This window comes from Podarcis tiliguerta (genome assembly GCF_965153285.1).
Source record: "Podarcis tiliguerta genome assembly, chromosome: 3".
NCBI lineage: Eukaryota > Metazoa > Chordata > Lepidosauria > Squamata > Lacertidae > Podarcis > Podarcis tiliguerta.
In genome coordinates this window covers 7,827,913-7,845,575 of record NC_139536.1, presented here as the reverse complement: position 1 = coordinate 7,845,575, position 17,663 = coordinate 7,827,913, and the positions used below count along the sequence as shown (strand labels likewise).

Below are 17,663 nucleotides of genomic sequence, written 5' to 3'. Positions count from 1 at the left end.
ACAAGAGTCTGCTCTAATCCCGGCTTTGTCTTCTGTTGTAAAAAGGAAGGTAATATTCCCATGCTTTTAATGTGCTGGAGGAACAGTGATGAGAGGGGGCATTTCTGGGTCAGGATTCCAGTGGGGGGGTACATGCTGGTCTTTTGAAAAACAGTGGGAGATGGAACCCGTGTCTTTGAAAAGTTGGTGAATTTGCTGATATAGAGAAACTCATGGTTTTAGTTCATCAAATAACGGCTCAGACTTTGGTTTTGGAAATAACAGCCTCCTATGATGTTTTCATGGGGGACACGGGTGGCGCTGTGGGTAAAAGCCTCAGTGCCTAGGGCTTGCTGATCGAAAGGTCGGCGGTTCGAATCCCCGTGGCGGGGTGCGCTCCTGTTGTTCGGTCCCAGCGCCTGCCAACCTAGCAGTTCGAAAGCACGTCAAAGTGCAAGTAGATAAATAGGGACCGCTTACTAGTGGGAAGGTAAACGGCGTTTCCGTGTGCGGCTCTGGCTTGCCAGAGCAGCGATGTCACGCTGGCCACGTGACCCGGAAGTGTCTTCGGTCAGCGCTGGCCCCCGGCCTCTTTGAGTGAGATGGGCGCACAACCCTAGAGTCTGTCAAGACTGGCCCGTACGGGCAGGGGTACCTTTACCTTTTATGATGTTTTCTTGGAGTAGACTTGTTTAGAGAGTACATTTGCTTTGCATTTCTCTATTTATGGGAAATGCTTTGAGATTTTGATGATTTCTTGTTGAGATAAAGTGCCTAAACAATTGACCAAAGCATGAGAGAGATTGACTTGGATGTTTTCTCCAACAATGTCCTTCCGATTGCAAAGAGACTTTTGCTTATGGAAGGAGTGTGAGGCATTCAAGGAAAAGAGTTTTTGCTCAGTGCAACATATCAGCAGAGAAGCTGAAGGTTACATGTTTTAAGGTTCAGTATAGCATGGCAAAATGCTTGTGCTTCTCTCTGTATACTTGCATTTCGCAAGGTTTACTTCTAAGCCCAGAAAGGTATTTTGGTAGGCTAATTTATGATGTACCAGCATCTTTTAAAGGTTATGTGGCTAGCATGTTTCTGCTTGTCTTGTGCCATGGAACAATAAACACTTTCTACTCGAAACTGTAGTGAGTGATGGTGGGCCCAAGTTTCACAGGTTAAGGACTACCTGACTGCTAAAAAATCATGGCATCTTTGAATCCTTTGGAACAGATTTAATGGTGCTGGCAGAGAGAGCAGTGGAAAGAAAACCTACACTTCACAAGTGGTTGTTTTTGTGAAAATGGTGCCACAGGGAATAGACCCATAGTATTTAGACATCAAATGGGACATGGGTGGCGCTGTGGGTTAAACCACAGAGCCTAGGACTTGCTGATCAGAAGGTCGGCAGTTCGAATCTCTGCAATAGGGTGAACTTGACTGGACCTAATGGTCAGGGGTCCCTTTACCTTTACCTATTTAGATATCAAACTCTTAATTTTCCCTCCCTCGTTATATGGAAAGATGTGGATGGTATCTTCTCTGTTTTTCTAAAGTGTCTCACGGATTGGTCCGCCCTGAAGGCAAGAAATGTCATGGTCAATGCAAGGTAACATGTGGCCACAGTGAATATGCATCTTCAACAAGAGTCTGCTCTAATCCTGACTTTGTCTTCTGTTGTAAAAAGCAAGGTAATGTTCCCATGCTTTTACTGTGCTGGAGGAACTATGATGAATGGGGGGATTTCTGGGTCAGTATTCCAGCGGGTGGGTACCTGCTGGTTTTGAGAAAAACTGAGGAAGATGGAACCCATGTCTTAGAAAAGCTGTTGAATTTGTTGGGATATAGAATCCTGTTCATCAAAGAAATAGGCAGAGCTGTCCGTTTATTTTCATAAATGGGCAGCCTTTTCTAACTTCAAAGAAATGGACTTATGGGGTTGTATCCAACAAACTCATCCCACTTGTGCAAGAACTTCTGTTTGTAAGCAGCTTGTGGATGGCACAAGGTGATATAGGAAAAAGACAAGGAGAGATGTTCCATTCCTCAGGTTGAAGTCATTGTTACAATGTGAATGAATTCATTGGATACAAACCATGGTATTTAGAAATTAAACCGCTTTTAAAAAATATATATTTTCTATGTGTATGGGAAGATATTGATGGTATCTTCTCTGTTTTTCCAAAGTGTTTCACGGATTGGTCCGCCCTGAAGGCAAGAAATGTCATGGTCAATGCAAGGTAACATGTGGCCACAGTGAATATGCATCTTCAACAAGAGTCTGCTCTAATCCCGACTTTGTCTTCTGTTGTAAAAAGCAAGGTAATATTCCCATGCTTTTAATGTGCTGGAGGAACTATGATGAATGGGGGGATTTCTGGGTCAGGATTCCCGTGGGTGGGTACCTGCTGGTCTCCAAAAACAGTTGGAGATGGAACCAGCTGAAAATCTCTTGAATTTGCAAGGATGCATAAAATCATGGTTTGGGTTCAGCAAATAAATGGGGAAATGGCCGCATTGGTTATACTTGGAAATAGAAACCTTATGACTTTGAGATGTTGATGATCTCTTGATCTCTGTTCATTTAAAGTCTCCCGACGACTGAACAAAAAATGTTTGGGTACTTGCAAGTCAAGTTGTTCCCATGGTGTAAATGTGTCCTCAAGGAGATCTTGCTCTGCTCCCGGCTTTGTCCTTTGCTGCCAAAAGCCAGATAACATCACAATACTTTCTTTGTGCTAGAAGAACTATTATATACATATATTCTTCCAAAAGCATCTCAGAAACATGGTGTCACCACTGAAGAGACCTGTTCTCGTGTTGCCAGCTTGCAGACCTCTTGTGGAAGAGGCACACATAGACAGGCCTCAGATTATAATCAAATGGTCCAGGCTGGTTCATATGGGAAGAGGCGGTTCTTGAGGTATTGTGATCCTGAGCTGTGTAAGGCTTTATAAGTAAAACCAGCAATTTGAATTGGGTCCCAAAACTAATCGGCAGCCAGTGCAGTCAGGCTAGGATTAGTGTGATATATTCAAACCGCCTTGCCCTTGTGAGCAACCTGGCCACTGCAGCGGCTTAAGTTTCCAAAGCAATTTCAGAGGCAGCCCTATATATAATGTGCTGCAATAATCTAACACAGACGTTAAAAAGGACCCCTGATAGTTAAGTCCATTTGCGAATGACTCTGGGGTTGTGGCGCTCATCTCGCTATACTGGCTGAGGGAGCTGACGTTTGTCTGCAGATAGTTTTTCTGGGTCATGCGGCCAGCATGACTAAGTCGTTTCTGGCGAAACCAGAGCAGCGCACGGATATGCCTTTTACCTTCTTGCCAGAGTGGTACCTGTTTATCTAATTGCACTTGACGTGCTTTCGAACGGCTAGGTTAGCAGGAGCTGGGACAGAGCAACGGGATCTCACCCTGTTGTGGGGATTCGAACCGCCGACCTTCCGATCGGCAAGCCCAAGGCTCAGTGGTTTACACCACAGCGCCACCCACATCCCAAACATATAGGTTGTTGTTGTTGTTGTTTAGTTGTTTAGTCATGTCTGACTGTTCGTGACCCCATGGACCAGAGCATGCCAGGCACTCTTGTTTTCCGCTGCCTCCCATAGCTTGGTCAAACTCATCTTCGTAGCTTTGGTTACCAGAGTATAAATGACAGAAGTTCGGCTGCCACTGTCCAAATAGGGGTGCAGCTGGGCCACTATCTGAAGCTGATGGAAAGCACTTTGGGCCACTGAGGCCGCCTGAGCCTCAAGCAACAGCAAAGTACTATGTAGCTGCTCCTTCAGATGGAGTGTAATCCCATCGAAAGCAGGCAACCTCCCGTCCATCTAGTCTATGGAACCACCCACTAAGAGTGCTTCAGTCTTATATGGCTTGAGCTTCAGTTTGTTATATACTCAGGGAGTTCTTTGTAATCCACACAGTGTGTGGAAATTCCAACAAATCTTGCTTTCTAAGGAATTGCAGAGTAGACAGGCATTGCTGTGAAGCCAAATGAATGCTTGTAAGAATGGCTTTTAACACCTTTTGGATTTACAGAGATTACATGTTGTAAAGGTAAAGGTAAAGGTACCCCTGCCCGTACGGGCCAGTCTTGACAGACTCTAGGGTTGTGTGCCCATCTCACTCAAAGAGGCCGGGGGCCAGCGCTGTCCTAAGACACTTCCGGGTAACGTGGCGAGCGTGACATCGCTGCTCTGGCGAGCCAGGGCTGCACACGGAAACGCCGTTTACCTTCCCGCTAGTAAGAGGTCCCTATTTATCTACTTGCACCCGAGAGTGCTTTCGAACTGCTAGGTTGGCAGGCGCTGGGACCGAACAGCGGGAGCGCACCCCGCCACGGGGATTTGAACCGCCGACCTTACAATCGGCAAGCCCTAGGCACTGAGGCTTTAACCCACAGCGCACCCGCGTCCCTGATTACATGTTGAGGTCAATGCAAATCAAGATGCTCCAGTGCTGGAAATCTGTCTTCCACAAGAGCCTGTGATAATGCTGCCTACATCTTCTGTTGTAAAAAGCCAAATAAAAGAGACTTTCTGGATCAGGATACCAAGGGGTGGGTAGATGCTGCTCTTGTGAAAAACAGTGAGAGGTGGAAGGAGTGTCTTTGAAAAGCCCTTGAATTTGCAGGAATACAGAAACTCATGGTTTGGGTTCATCAAAGAAACAGAGGAAAAGGTGCTCTCTGGTTGTTTTTGTTAGTGGAAACCTTAGATGACTTTTTGGAAGTGGGTTTATGGTACGGAGAGGTTCAATTCTTTTTGTGCATGTGGAATTTTTAATACTATGGGGAAATGCTCTGAGATGTTGATGATCTCTTGTCTTCTCTTTGGATAAAGTGCCCCAAAGATTGCCTGACCCTGTAGCTAAGCAACCTGAGTGTGTATGCAAGTTCAGATGTTCCTATGATGAAGATGCAGATTCAGAAGCATTGTGCCCGATTTCTGGCTTTGTTCTCTGCTGTAAAATTACGACAGGTAATGTTTCTATTTATTTATCACAGGGCAGAAAAAATGTAATATCTGGACAAAGGCTACCAATGGTGGGAACGTTTTTTTTTTGAAAAAACTTTATTAAAAAATCAAAAGTACAAAATTACAAGTGCACAGAGTGAGGTAAGACACAAAGAAGAAGAAGAAACGGAAAATAGTACCTATGTGGGGGGGGGGGACGGGACAAAACAACAACAACCAAAATATTTTGTGTACCTTGCGAAATGGGGAGGGGAAATGGGGAATTTGCTGAGATACCAAAACTCATGGTTTTAGTTAATCAAATAACTGCTCAAACTTTGCTTTTGTAAATAAAAATCTCATTTTTTTTTCTTCGAGTAGACTTGTTTTGAGCGACTATATTTGCTTTGTATTTTCTCTATTTATGGGAAATTCTTTGAGATACAGTGGTACCTCGGGTTACATACGCTTCAGGTTAAATACGCTTCAGATTACAGAGTCCTCTAACCCAGAAATAGTACCTCGGGTTAAAAACTTTGCTTCAGGATGAGAACAGAAATCGTGCTCCGGCGGCACAGCAGCAGCAGGAGGACCCATTAGCTAAAGTGTTGCTTCAGGTTAAGAACAGTTTCAGGTTAAGAACAGACCTCCGAAACTTATTAAGTACTTAACCTTAGGTACCACTGTATTGATGTATCTTCAGATAACATGCCTAAACAATTGGTTTTTAATCCAACAATGACCATCCAATCACAAAGGGATTTTGCTTATGGCAGGAGTGTGAGGCATTCAAGGAAAAGAGTTTTTGCTCAGTGCAACATATCAGCAGAGAAGCTGAAGGTTACATGTTGTATGGTTCAGCATAGCATGGTGAGCTAGCATGGCAAAATGCTTGTGCATCTCTCTGTATACTTGTATCTTGCAAGGTTTACTTCAAAGCCCAGAACTGTATTACAGTAGATTAGTTCAAGACGTACCAGCATCTTTTAAAGTTTATGTGGCTAGCATGTTTATTCTTGTCTTGTGCCGTAAGATAAGAAACACTTTCTACTCTAGACTGAAGTGAGTGATGGTGAGCCCAAGTTTCACATATTAAGGACTAACTGATTGCCAGAAGATCATGGCATCTCTGAATCCTTTGGAGCAGATTTAGTGGTGCTGGCAGAGAGAGCAGAGGAAAGAAAACCTCCATTTCAAAGGTGGATGTTTTTGTGAAAATGGGATCGTGCCCCTGGTAATTGACTCATAGTATGTAGACATCAGGAACGCGGGTGGCGCTGTGGGTTAAAGCCTCAGCGGCTAGGACTTGCCGATCGAAAGGTCGGCGGTTCAAATCCCCGCAGCGGGGTGCGCTCCCGTTGTTCGGTCCCAGCGCCTGCCAACCTAGCAGTTCGAAAGCACTCTCAGGTGCAAGTAGATAAATACGGACCGCTTACTAGCGGGAAGGTAAACGGCATTTCCGTGTGCGGCTCTGGCGAGCCAGAGCAGCGTTGTCACGCTGGCCACGTGACCCGGAAGTGTCTTCAGACAGCGCTGGCCCCCGGCCTCTTTGAGTGAGATGGGTGCACAACCCTAGAGTCTGTCAAGACTGGCCCGTACGGGCAGGGGTACCTTTACCTTTACTTTATTTAGACATCAAACTCTTCATTCTCCCTCCCTCATTATATGGAAACATGTGGATGGTATCTTCTCTGTTTTTCCAAAGTGTCTCACGGATTGGTCCGCCCTGAAGGCAAGAAATGTCATGGTCAATGCAAGTTAGCATGTGGCCACAATGAATATGCAACAAGAGTCTGCTCTAATCCCGACTTTCTCTTCTGTTGTAAAAAGGAAGGTAATATTCCCATGCTTTTAATGTGGTGGAGGAACAGTGATGAGAGGGGGCATTTCTGGGTCAGGATTCCAGTGGGTGGGTACATGCTGGTCTTTTGAAAAACAGTGGGAGATGGAACCCGTGTCTTTGAAAAGTTGGTGAATTTGCTGATATAGAGAAACTCATGGTTTTAGTTCATCAAATAACGGCTCAGACTTTGGTTTTGGAAATAACAGCCTCATATTATGTTTTCTTGGAGTAGACTTGTTTAGAGAGTACATTTGCTTTGCATTTCTCTATTTATGGGAAATGCTTTGAGATTTTGATGATTTCCTGTTCAGATAAAGTGCCTCAACAATTGACCAAAGCCTGAGAGAGATTGACTTGGATGTTTTATCCAACAATGTCCTTCCGATTGCAAAGAGACCTTTGCTTATGGCAGGAGTGTGAGGCATTCAAGGAAAAGAGTTTTTGCTCAGTGCAACATATCAGCAGAGAAGCTGAAGGTTACATGTTTGATGGTTCAGTATAGCATGGCAAAATCCTTGTGCATCTCTCTGTATACTTGCATTTCGCAAGGTTTACTTCTAAGCCCAGAATGGTATTATAGTATGCTAATTTACGATGTACCAGCATCTTTTAAAGGTTATGTGGCTAGCATGTTTATGCTTGTCTTGTGCCATGGAACAATAAACACTTTCTACTCGAAACTGAAGTGAGTGATGGTGGGCCCAAGTTTCACAGGTTAAGGACTACCTGACTGCTAAAAAATCATGGCATCTTTGAATCCTTTGGAACAGATTTAATGGTGCTGGCAGAGAGAGCAGTGGAAAGAAAACCTCCATTTCACATGTGGTTGTTTTTGTGAAAATGGTGCCACAGGGAATAGACCCATAGTATTTAGACATCAAATGGGACATGGGTGGCGCTGTGGGTTAAACCACAGAGCCTAGGACTTGCCGATCAGAAGGTCGGCAGTTCGAATCTCCGCAATGGACCTAATGGTCAGGGGTCCCTTTACCTTTACCTATTTAGATAACAGACTCTTAATTTTCCCTCCCTTATTATATGGAAAGATGTGGATGGTATCTTCTCTGTTTTTCTAAAGTGTCTCACGGATTTGTCCGCCCTGAAGGCAAGAAATGTCATGGTCAATGCAAGGTAACATGTGGCCACAGTGAATATGCATCTTCAACAAGAGTCTGCTCTAATCCTGACTTTGTCTTCTGTTGTAAAAAGCAAGGTAATGTTCCCATGCTTTTAATGTGGTGGAGGAACTATGATGAATGGGGGGATTTCTGGGTCAGGATTCCCGTGGGTGGGTACTTGCTGGTCTTGAGAAAAACCGTGGGAGATGGAACCCATGTCTTAGAAATGCTGTTGAATTTGCTGGGATATAGAATCCTGTTCATCAAAGAAATAGGCGGAGCTGTCCGTTTATTTTCATAAATGGGCAGCCTTTTCTAACTTCAAAGAAATGGACTTATGGGATTGTATCCAACAAACTCATCCCACTTGTGCAAGAAGTTCTGTTTGTAAGCAGCTTGTGGATGGCACAAGGTGATATAGGAAAAAGACAAGGAGAGATGTTCCATTCCTCAGGTGGAAGTCATTGTTACAATGGGAATGAATTCATTGGCTACAAACCATGGTATTTAGAAATTAAACCGCTTTTTCAAAATATATATTTTCAATGTGCATGGGAAGATATTGATGGTATCTTCTTCTTCTTTTTCCAAAGTGTCTCACGGATTGGTCCGCCCTGAAGGCAAGAAATGTCATGGTCAATGCAAGGTAACATGTGGCCACAGTGAATATGCATCTTCAACAAGAGTCTGCTCTAATCCCGACTTTGTCTTCTGTTGTAAAAAGCAAGGTAATATTCCCATGCTTTTAATGTGCTGGAATAACTATGATGAATGGGGGGATTTCTGGGTCAGGATTCCCGTGGGTGGGTACCTGCTGGTCTCCCAAAACAGTTGGAGATGGAACCAGCTGAAAATCTCTTGAATTTGCAAGGATGCATAAAATCATGGTTTGGGTTCATCAAATAAATGGGGAAATGGCCGCATTGGTTATACTTGGAAATAGAAACCTTATGACTTTGAGATGTTGATGATCTCTTGATCTCTGTTCATGTAAAGTCTCCCGACGACTGAACAAAAAATGTTTGGGTACGTGCAAGTCAAGTTGTTCCCATGGTGAAAATGTGTCATCAAGAAGATCTTGCTCTGCTCCCGGCTTTGTCCTTTGCTGCCAAAAGCCAGATAACATCACAATACTTTCTTTGTGCCAGAAGAACTATTATATACATATATTCTTCCAAAAGCATCTCAGAAACATGGTGTCACCACTGAAGAGACCTGTTCTCGTGTTGCCAGCTTCCAGACCTCTTGTGGAAGAGGCACACATAGACAGGCCTCAGATTATAATCAAATGGTCCAGGCTGGTTCATATGGGAAGAGGCGGTTCTTGAGGTATTGTGATCCTGAGCTGTGTAAGGCTTTATAAGTAAAACCAGCAATTTGAATTGGGTCCCATAACTAACCGGCAGCCAGTGCAGTCAGGCTAGGATTAGTGTGATATGCTCAAACCGCCTAGCCCTTGTGAGCAACCTGGCCACTGAATTCTGCAGCGGCTTAAGTTTCCAAAGCAATTTCAGAGGCAGCCCTATATATAATGTGCTGCAATAATCTAACACAGACGTTAAAAAGGACCCCTGATAGTTAAGTTCAGTTGCGAATGACTCTGGGGTTGTGGCGCTCATCTCGCTATACTGGCTGAGGGAGCTGACGTTTGTCCGCAGACAGTTTTTCTGGGTCATGCGGCCAGCATGACTAAGTCGTTTCTGGCGAAACCAGAGCAGCGCACGGATATGCCGTTTACCTTCTTGCCAGAGTGGTACCTGTTTATCTAATTGCACTTGACGTGCTTTCGAACTGCTAGGTTAGCAGGAGCTGGGACAGAGCAACGGGAGCTCACCCTGTTGTGGGGATTCGAACTGCCGACCTTCCGATCGGCAAGCCCAAGGCTCAGTGGTTTACACCACAGCGCCACTCACATCCCAAACATATAGGTTGTTGTTGTTGTTGTTTAGTTGTTTAGTCATGTCTGACTGTTCGTGACCCCATGGACCAGAGCATGCCAGGCTCTCTTGTCTTCCACTGCCTCCCATAGCTTGGTACAACTCATCTTCGTAGCTTTGGTTACCAGAGTATAAATGACAGAAGTTCGGCTGTCACTGTCCAAATAGGGGTGCAGCTGGGCCACTATCTGAAGCTGATGGAAAGCACTTTGGGCCACTGAGGCCGCCTGAGCCTCAAGCAACAGCAAAGTACTATGTAGTTGCTCCTTCAGATGGAGTGTAATCCCATCGAAAGCAGGCAACCTCCCATCCATCTAGTCTATGGAACCACCCACTAACAGTGCTTCAGTCTTATATGGATTGAGCTTCAGTTTGTTATATACTCAGGGAGTTCTTTGTAATCCACACAGTGTGTGGAAATTCCAACAAATCTTGCTTTCTAAGGAATTGCAGAGTAGACAGGCAGTGCTGTGAAGCCAAATGAATGCTTGTAAGAATGGCTTTTAACGCCTTTTGGATTTGCAGAGATTACATGTTGAGGTCAATGCAAATCAAGATGCTCCAGTGCTGGAAATATGTCTTCCACAAGAGCCTGTGATAATGCTGCCTACATCTTCTGTTGTAAAAAGCCAAATAAAAGAGACTTTCTGGATCAGGATACCAAGGTGTGGGTAGATGCTGCTCTTGTGAAAAACAGTTAGAGGTGGAAGGAGTGTCTTTGAAAAGCCCTTGAATTTGCAGGAATACAGAAACTCATGGTTTGGGTTCATCAAAGAAACAGAGGAAAAGGTGATCTCTGGTTGTTTTTGTTAGTGGAAACCTTATATGACTTTTTTGAAGTGGGTTTATGGTACGGAGAGGTTCAATTCTTTTTGTGCTTGTGGAATTTTTAATACTATGGGGAAATGCTCTGAGATGTTGATGACCTCTTGTCTTCTCTTTTGATAAAGTGCCCCAAAGATTGCCTGACCCTGTAGCTAAGCAACCTGAGTGTGTATGCAAGTTCAGATGTTCCTATGATGAAGATGCATATTCAGAAGCATTGTGCCCGATTCCTGGCTTTGTTTTCTGCTGTAAAATTACGACAGGTAATGTTTCTATATATTTATCACAGGGCAGAAAAAATGTAATATCTGGACAAAGGCTACCAATGGTGGGAATGTTTTTGTTTAAAAAAACTTCACTCCAACCATTAAAGGAAGCTGCATTTTTATTGTTCCAGTTAATCAATACCAGTATTTTTGCTGTAGTAAGGGCGTAGAGAGTCCATTCAAATTGTTCCTTTGGGATACTGAGGGTGGGAAGTTGTGACACAGAAAGAGAGAATGACAGAGCCTTTGAATACACAGTTTTTGTCATGGTCCCTGCTTGGCATTATGAATGTAATGGCAAAAGCGTGACTTAGACTACTGTTCTACAAAGTCAAGTAACATTCCCTCATACTTGCCATTCCTATAGCAGTGATGATTTAAAGGGTGTGTTTTTTATGATGTATAATACATTGTATGTATAAAAACAACATTTTGTAATAAAATTTAAACATGCCTATGAATGACGTGTGTGGCGCTGTGGGTTAAACCACAGAGCCTAGGGCTTGCCGATCAGAAGGTCAGCGGTTTGAATCCCCGCGACTGGGTGAGCTCCCATTGTTCGGTCCCAGCTCCTGCCCAACCAACAGTTCGAAAGCATGTCAAAGCGCAAGCAGATAAATAGGTACCGCTCTGGCGGGAAGGTAAACGGCGTTTCCGTGTGCTGCTCTAGTTTGCCACAAGTGGCTTAGTCATGCTGGTCACATGACCCGGAAATCACATGACCCGGAAGCTGTATGCTGGCTCCCTTGGCCTATAGTGCAAGATGAGTGTGCAACCCCAGAGTCGTCCGCAACTGGAGCTAACGGTCAGGGGTACCTTTACCTTTATGATTTTGCAGTGGGAGCATTGCTCCACCCCCTTAGACAGTTGGTAGAGCCTTTCCCTTTCTTTTTGAGAAGAACAACGATGACCTTCAAATATGCATAGGTTCTTGAAGTTTCTGTTTTAAGATATTGCCTTGCTGATTGTTATGAAATTTAGCTGATTTCTTCCAGCGTGCATTCATATGTCTTGATTAGTACTGATCATGTCCTTCATTTATCAGGTTACCACAGACTGTCTCGTGTTGTGCCTGCACTGGCTAAACTGTATCCACCCACCTTTTAAAATATGGAGTTCGTCTCCACGCTAACCAGATGTCCTTAACACGTGGGCTGGTGATTCGGAAGAATGCTTTGAGCTGCTGAAATGTCTTCCAGCAATCCAACCGCTCACGATTCGTTGACATTCTGAACTTAATAAAACCAAATTTGATGTGGAGATGAATTGCCGAGTCATGATTCTGTCCAGAAAGGCTTTCTTTTTAATTTACTTTTCATTTATTTATACACTTCATATGCCACTTAACTACAATAGTCTTTTACAAAGATATAATACATTAAAAAATAAAATCCAGCCCCGGTCGAAACTATAAAATCAAACTTCAGTTAAAATGCTCTTCAGTAAGCACCCAATATTTAGTAGGGAGTGAGCCTGTCTGACCTCAGTCAGAATGAAGCTCCCAAAAATTGGGCTTCTGAATCTGGAAGGGACCACTGACAATGATTCCGCCAAAGACTTCTATGATTAGGTGGTCCCTGAGGTATCTTGGACTGAAATTGTTAAGGGCCCTGTAAGTTAATACAATAACCTTGAAACTGCCTTGATAGAAGAAGATGAAGATGAAGAAGAAGAAGAAGAAGAAGAAGAAGAAGAAGAAGAAGAAGAAGAAGAGTAGAAGAGTTTGGATTTGATATCCCGCTTTATCACTACCCGAAGGAGTCTCAAAGTGGCTAACATTCTCCTTTCTCTTCCTTCCCACAACAAACACTCTGTGAGGTGAGTGGGACTGAGAGACTTCAAAGAATTGTGACTAGCCCAAGGTCACCCAACAGCTGCATGTGGAGGAGCGGAGACGCTAACCTGGTTCACCAGATTATGAGTCTACTGCTCTTAACCACTACACCACACTGGCTCTCTGGTAGGGTATGGGCAGCCAACATAGGAGCCAACTCTTAAGGGCCAAGGTTCCTTCGCCCTCCCCAATAAAACATTTGAGGGCCCCGCTACCCCTAAAGTTAATGGGCATTGCCATTCAAATGGTGTGTTGTGCTGCATCATGTGATTGATTATACAGGGCAGGGGCTTACCTCCCCCTTCCCATATTTTATTCAAGCTGGCACCTAATGCAGCTAGTGCAGACCTTTTGAGCACTGGAGTTCTGTGTTGGCAATAGTCTGTCTCCATCAACAGCCTAGCAGCACAATATTTCACTAGGTGGAGTCTCCAGACTGGGCCCGAATATAGTTCCATACAGAGCACATTGCAAGAATCAAGCCTTAAGGTTATTGTTGTTCTGTAGTGAAGACAAAGTATCAGCACCTTCTTCCAACCTGCTGCAAAAGATGGGAGCCCAGCCTGTCAGGAATACAGCCATGGCTTGACAGCATTTCAGACTTTCCCATGCTTTTACTTCCATGAAGGTGGTTCTTTCCTTCCACCGGAACTTTCGCCTAAGGTGATGCTTCATTCCTGTTTGAAAAGGAATGGGCTGCCTGAACAGTGTGCCCAAAATCAGTTTATTGGCTTTCACCTAGTCCACTGCTGCGTTAAGACACTGATCCAGAGCTTGCACAAAATATTTTGATTTCGCTCATGTTATGGAGAAGTAGAGCTGGGTATCAGTACAGTCGTACCTTGCTTCTCGAACGTAATCTGTTCTGGAAGTCCGTTTGAAAACCAAGATGCAGCTTGCGATTGGCTGGAGGAGCTTCGTGCACTCAAGCGGAAGCTGCGTCAGATGTTCGAAAACCAGAACACTTACTTCCAGGTTTTCGGCGTTTGGGAGCCAAAACGTATGAGTAGCAAGGCGTTTGAGAACCAGTGTATGACTGTATACTGATGGTACCATGCTCCAAAATTCCTACTGACCACTCCAAATGTCTTCATATAGATATTGAACAACATTGGGGTCAGAATAGTGCACCATGGAACCCAATAGCACAGGTGCCAAGGAGCTGAAGAACATTCCTCCAATGTTACTTTCTGCACAACTAGGTAGGAACAGAACTACTGTACCACAGTGCCTCTGATACGCTTCCCCCACATTTGATCCAGGAAGATACCATGGTCAATGGTATCAAAAGTTGCTGAGACACTGAGTAAGAGTAGCAGTTTTGTATTCTCTACGTCTCTCTCCCGATGCAGCACAACAAAGGCTGATTAAGTAGTAAAACCATTGAAGTGGATCCAGATAATCAGGGTCATTGAGGATCACATGCAACTGCATTTAGTCTCATTACTGTGATTTGTATTATTACGGTGCTGTTCAGAACACACAGTCCTTTGATTGCCAATGGGTCCCCCCCCAGGTTTCTTCTGTTCTGTATAGGCATCATTAGTCCCCAATGAAGCACACATGAAGAGTTCATCTACTTCTACTTCAGCCATATCTTTGGGTGGGAAGGAGACATTGGTGGATCCAACTTTTAGCTGCTATAACCTCCTTTTTCATGATTTCTCAGTTGGTCCCCTGCTCAGTTGGTCCTCTATAGAAAACATGTAGGATTGAATCCTGAAAGTATAGAGAGCTCTTATAGTAATTCTTAAATTTTCTCCTGCCACCAATTCATTCAAAAACATTTTGGTTACTGATATAATAGGCTTAGGCATGAGATAGACACCAGCACTAGAGACAGGACAATTTTTCAGCTAAGACGGTTGGTTTTATAAAGGGATACTATGTGTAAGAATGTGGCTCCTTTAAGAGGAGGGCTGCAAGAAAGAAGGAGTGAAGAAGTATCACCAGAACAGAGAACAGCAACAGCCGCATATTATTAATTATATGCCACCCAACTGACTTGGTTTCCCCAGCCACTCTGGTTGGCTCCCAACAGAATACTAAAAGCAAAATAAAAGATCAAACTTTAAAAACTTCCCTAAACAGGCCTGCCTTCAGATGTCTTCTAAAAGTCAGTTGTTTATTTCCTTGAAATCTGACGGGAGGATGTTCCACAGGGTGGGTGCAATTACCAGGAAGGCCCTCTGCCTGGTTCTCTGTAACCTCACTTATCACAGTGAGGGAACCACCAGAAGGCCCTTGGAGCTGCATCTCAGTGTCTGGGCTGAATGATATGGGCGGAGCTGCTCCTTCAGATATACAGACCAAAGCCGTTTAGGGCTTTAAAGGTCAGCACCAACACTTTGAATTGTGCTTGGAAATGCACTGGGAGCCAATGTAGATCCTTTAAGACTTGTGTTATATGGTTCTGGCAGCTGCTCCCAGTAACCAGTCTGGCAGCGTGGTCAAGAGTATCATATGTCTCTGAGAGATCCAGCAGGACCAGAAAACAGCTTTTGGAAGAAAGATCACCAGTGTTGAAGTGACGATTCTTCAACATCAACTTCATTGGATTGGTCATGTTTTTCAGATGCCTGATTATCATCTTCCAAAGCAACTACAGTGGTACCTTTGATGGTGTTTCCTGCTTGGCAGGGGGTTGGACTCGATGGCCCTTGTGGTCTCTTCCAACTCTATGATTCTATGATTCTATGATTCTACCTTGAGTTACAAACGCCTCAGGTTACAAATGCTTCAGGTTACAAACTCTGCTAACCTGGAAGAGTTACCTAGAGTTGAGAATTCTGCCCCAGGATGAGAACAGAAATCGGCGCAGTGGCAGCAAGAGGCCACATTAGTGAAAGCACGCCTCTAGTTAAGAACAGTTTCAGGTTAAGAACGGACCTCCAGAATGAATTAAGTTCACAACTAGAGGTACCACTGTACTCTATTCTGAACTTAAAAATGGAAGGCGTAATGCTGGTGGTCAGCAAAAGAAGTTTAAAGACTCTCTCAAGGCAAATCTAATAAAATGTATAAACACCGACAATTGGGAAACACTGGCCTGCGAGCACTCCAGTTGGAGAACAGCCTTTGCCAACGGTGTCATGGACTTTGAAGGCACTTTGTACGCAGGCCGAAAGGGAGAAACATACTAAGAGGAAGGCACATTTGGCAAACCCTCACCATGATCAACTTCCTCCCGAAAACCTATGTCCTCACTGTGGAAGGATGTGTGGATCCAGAATTGGCCTCCACAGTCACTCACTGTTAAGACCGTGTTCATGGAAGGCAATCTTACTCAGCTCTGAATGATCGCCAAAGAAGAAGAACTATTATTTACATTTGGTTCTTAAAAGTCCTTGGTGGCAGTTTCTGAAGACCCAAGAGTGATAGTTGCTGACATCAAACTCTAAGTGGCTTTGTCCTCAGACTAAATTTCCTAAGCTCCATGGCAGCCAAATATTCCCACAACCCAGTCCAACTATTGGGGACAATCTGCTTCTGTATACCAATGAGCCTCTGGTTGTACTTATGGCTTCTTGGATAGTTCATCCACCTTAAAAACACATTTGTGTTGCCTCCCTCTCAGGACAGTTCAGTTATGGAGTCCCTTCTCCCAGACAAGTATTAATAATACATGGGCTATTAAGAGCACACTGCATTATAATATTCAAGCCTTAGCTTTTCTCCTCAGTTTTTCCTCTTCGGTCCTTCTCCTCAGGCCTCCTCCACTTCTCAACTGTCCAACCTTGTGAGGTGTGGGCTGAGCGCAAGTGGGAAGGTGCTATTTTGGAAATAGAACTTTTCCTTGAGATCTTTGGATCAAAGTCTTTATACTCTCTATCTCTCTGTGTACGTGTGTGCATGTGTGTATTAGTTCTGTGCAACTTGATTTTCAGATCAAAGCACCTCAAGCATTTTCTGTAGGAATAACCTCCCCTTTTTGCCAGTGCTTTGACTTCCTGCACTGTCTCTAGAGCTTGCAGCACAAAGCAGATGACATTGTGACGCCTGTGAGTCTCATTGTGTTCTCTTCTATTTTTCAGGGACGACTTACAGAAAGATATCCCAGATGATATCCCAGAGAATCCTTATATCTCAGCAGACCTTTTGTAAAAGATGCCTTCCCTTTCCTAACCAATCTGATGTGCCTAACATTCAGGAGATTAGCCAAGCCTTTGCTGCAACCCAACAACTTTCTGTAAAGGAAATCTCCAGTTTCTTCCAATGCTTTGACCTCCCTGTTTTAATAATAAAAAAACAAAACTGTTGTGCCAATGACTTACTGTGTAATTTTTCATAAATGCAAACAGGAAGGAAGAGGTGATTTCTGTCTCTCATTGCTCTCTTGCAGGGTTGGGGAAAACCACCAAATGGCCTTGTGTGCCCAGGATTTGTTCCCTTCACTGCTAACAACTGTATTTTCCCAATTTTTCCTAGGGACCGGAAACAAGGAAACAATAGCAAGAATATTAAAAGAACACAACAAATAGATTGTGCATGGAAAGATACATAATTTGTCCTGTGCTTTCGACCCGGTGTTAACCAGGCAATTCCTTGAAGGAACAACTGCCATGGAATGGAGGTAGTGGCCAGGAAGGTGGGGAAAGGAAATTTGCTCATGACCACCAAAATCCCAACACCCCTATTTTAGGAGCCCAGGACACATCAAGAGAGACATTTTAAGGAAAAGCATGACATTCTGGTATCAAATAAGAAATTGGAACAGCTTCTGAAAATCTGCTACTGTCCCTGGAAAATAGAGACACTTGGAGGGTCTACAATATTTGTGGGAAGGAGGCTGGGCCCCCTCAATGTTGAGGGGTAGAGGAGGCCAAGCACGGAACCGAGCATGGCTCAACTTCAGTGACTGGCTCCTCCAGAACCCTTGACCTCCTACCACACAGTGTGATGTC

General features: G+C 44.1%; 1 protein-coding gene and 1 long non-coding RNA gene across 2 annotated transcripts in view; both read left to right on the top strand.

Moving 5' to 3' along the window:
* Positions 1-12,185, top strand: part of LOC310673917 (uncharacterized protein) — a 45,987-nt gene extending 33,802 nt beyond the window's left edge. The window contains exon 10 of the mRNA XM_083432738.1: positions 11,971-12,185. Coding sequence (XP_083288864.1) covers positions 11,971-12,032 — 62 coding nt within the window. The 3' untranslated portion in view covers positions 12,033-12,185. The remainder of the gene's footprint in view (positions 1-11,970) is intronic.
* Positions 7,861-10,979, top strand: LOC310674010. The gene is made up of 3 exons (XR_014509306.1): positions 7,861-7,992; positions 8,491-8,625; positions 10,785-10,979. It is a non-coding gene; the product is annotated as an uncharacterized lncRNA (long non-coding RNA).
* Positions 12,186-17,663: the final 5,478 nt, after the last annotated feature.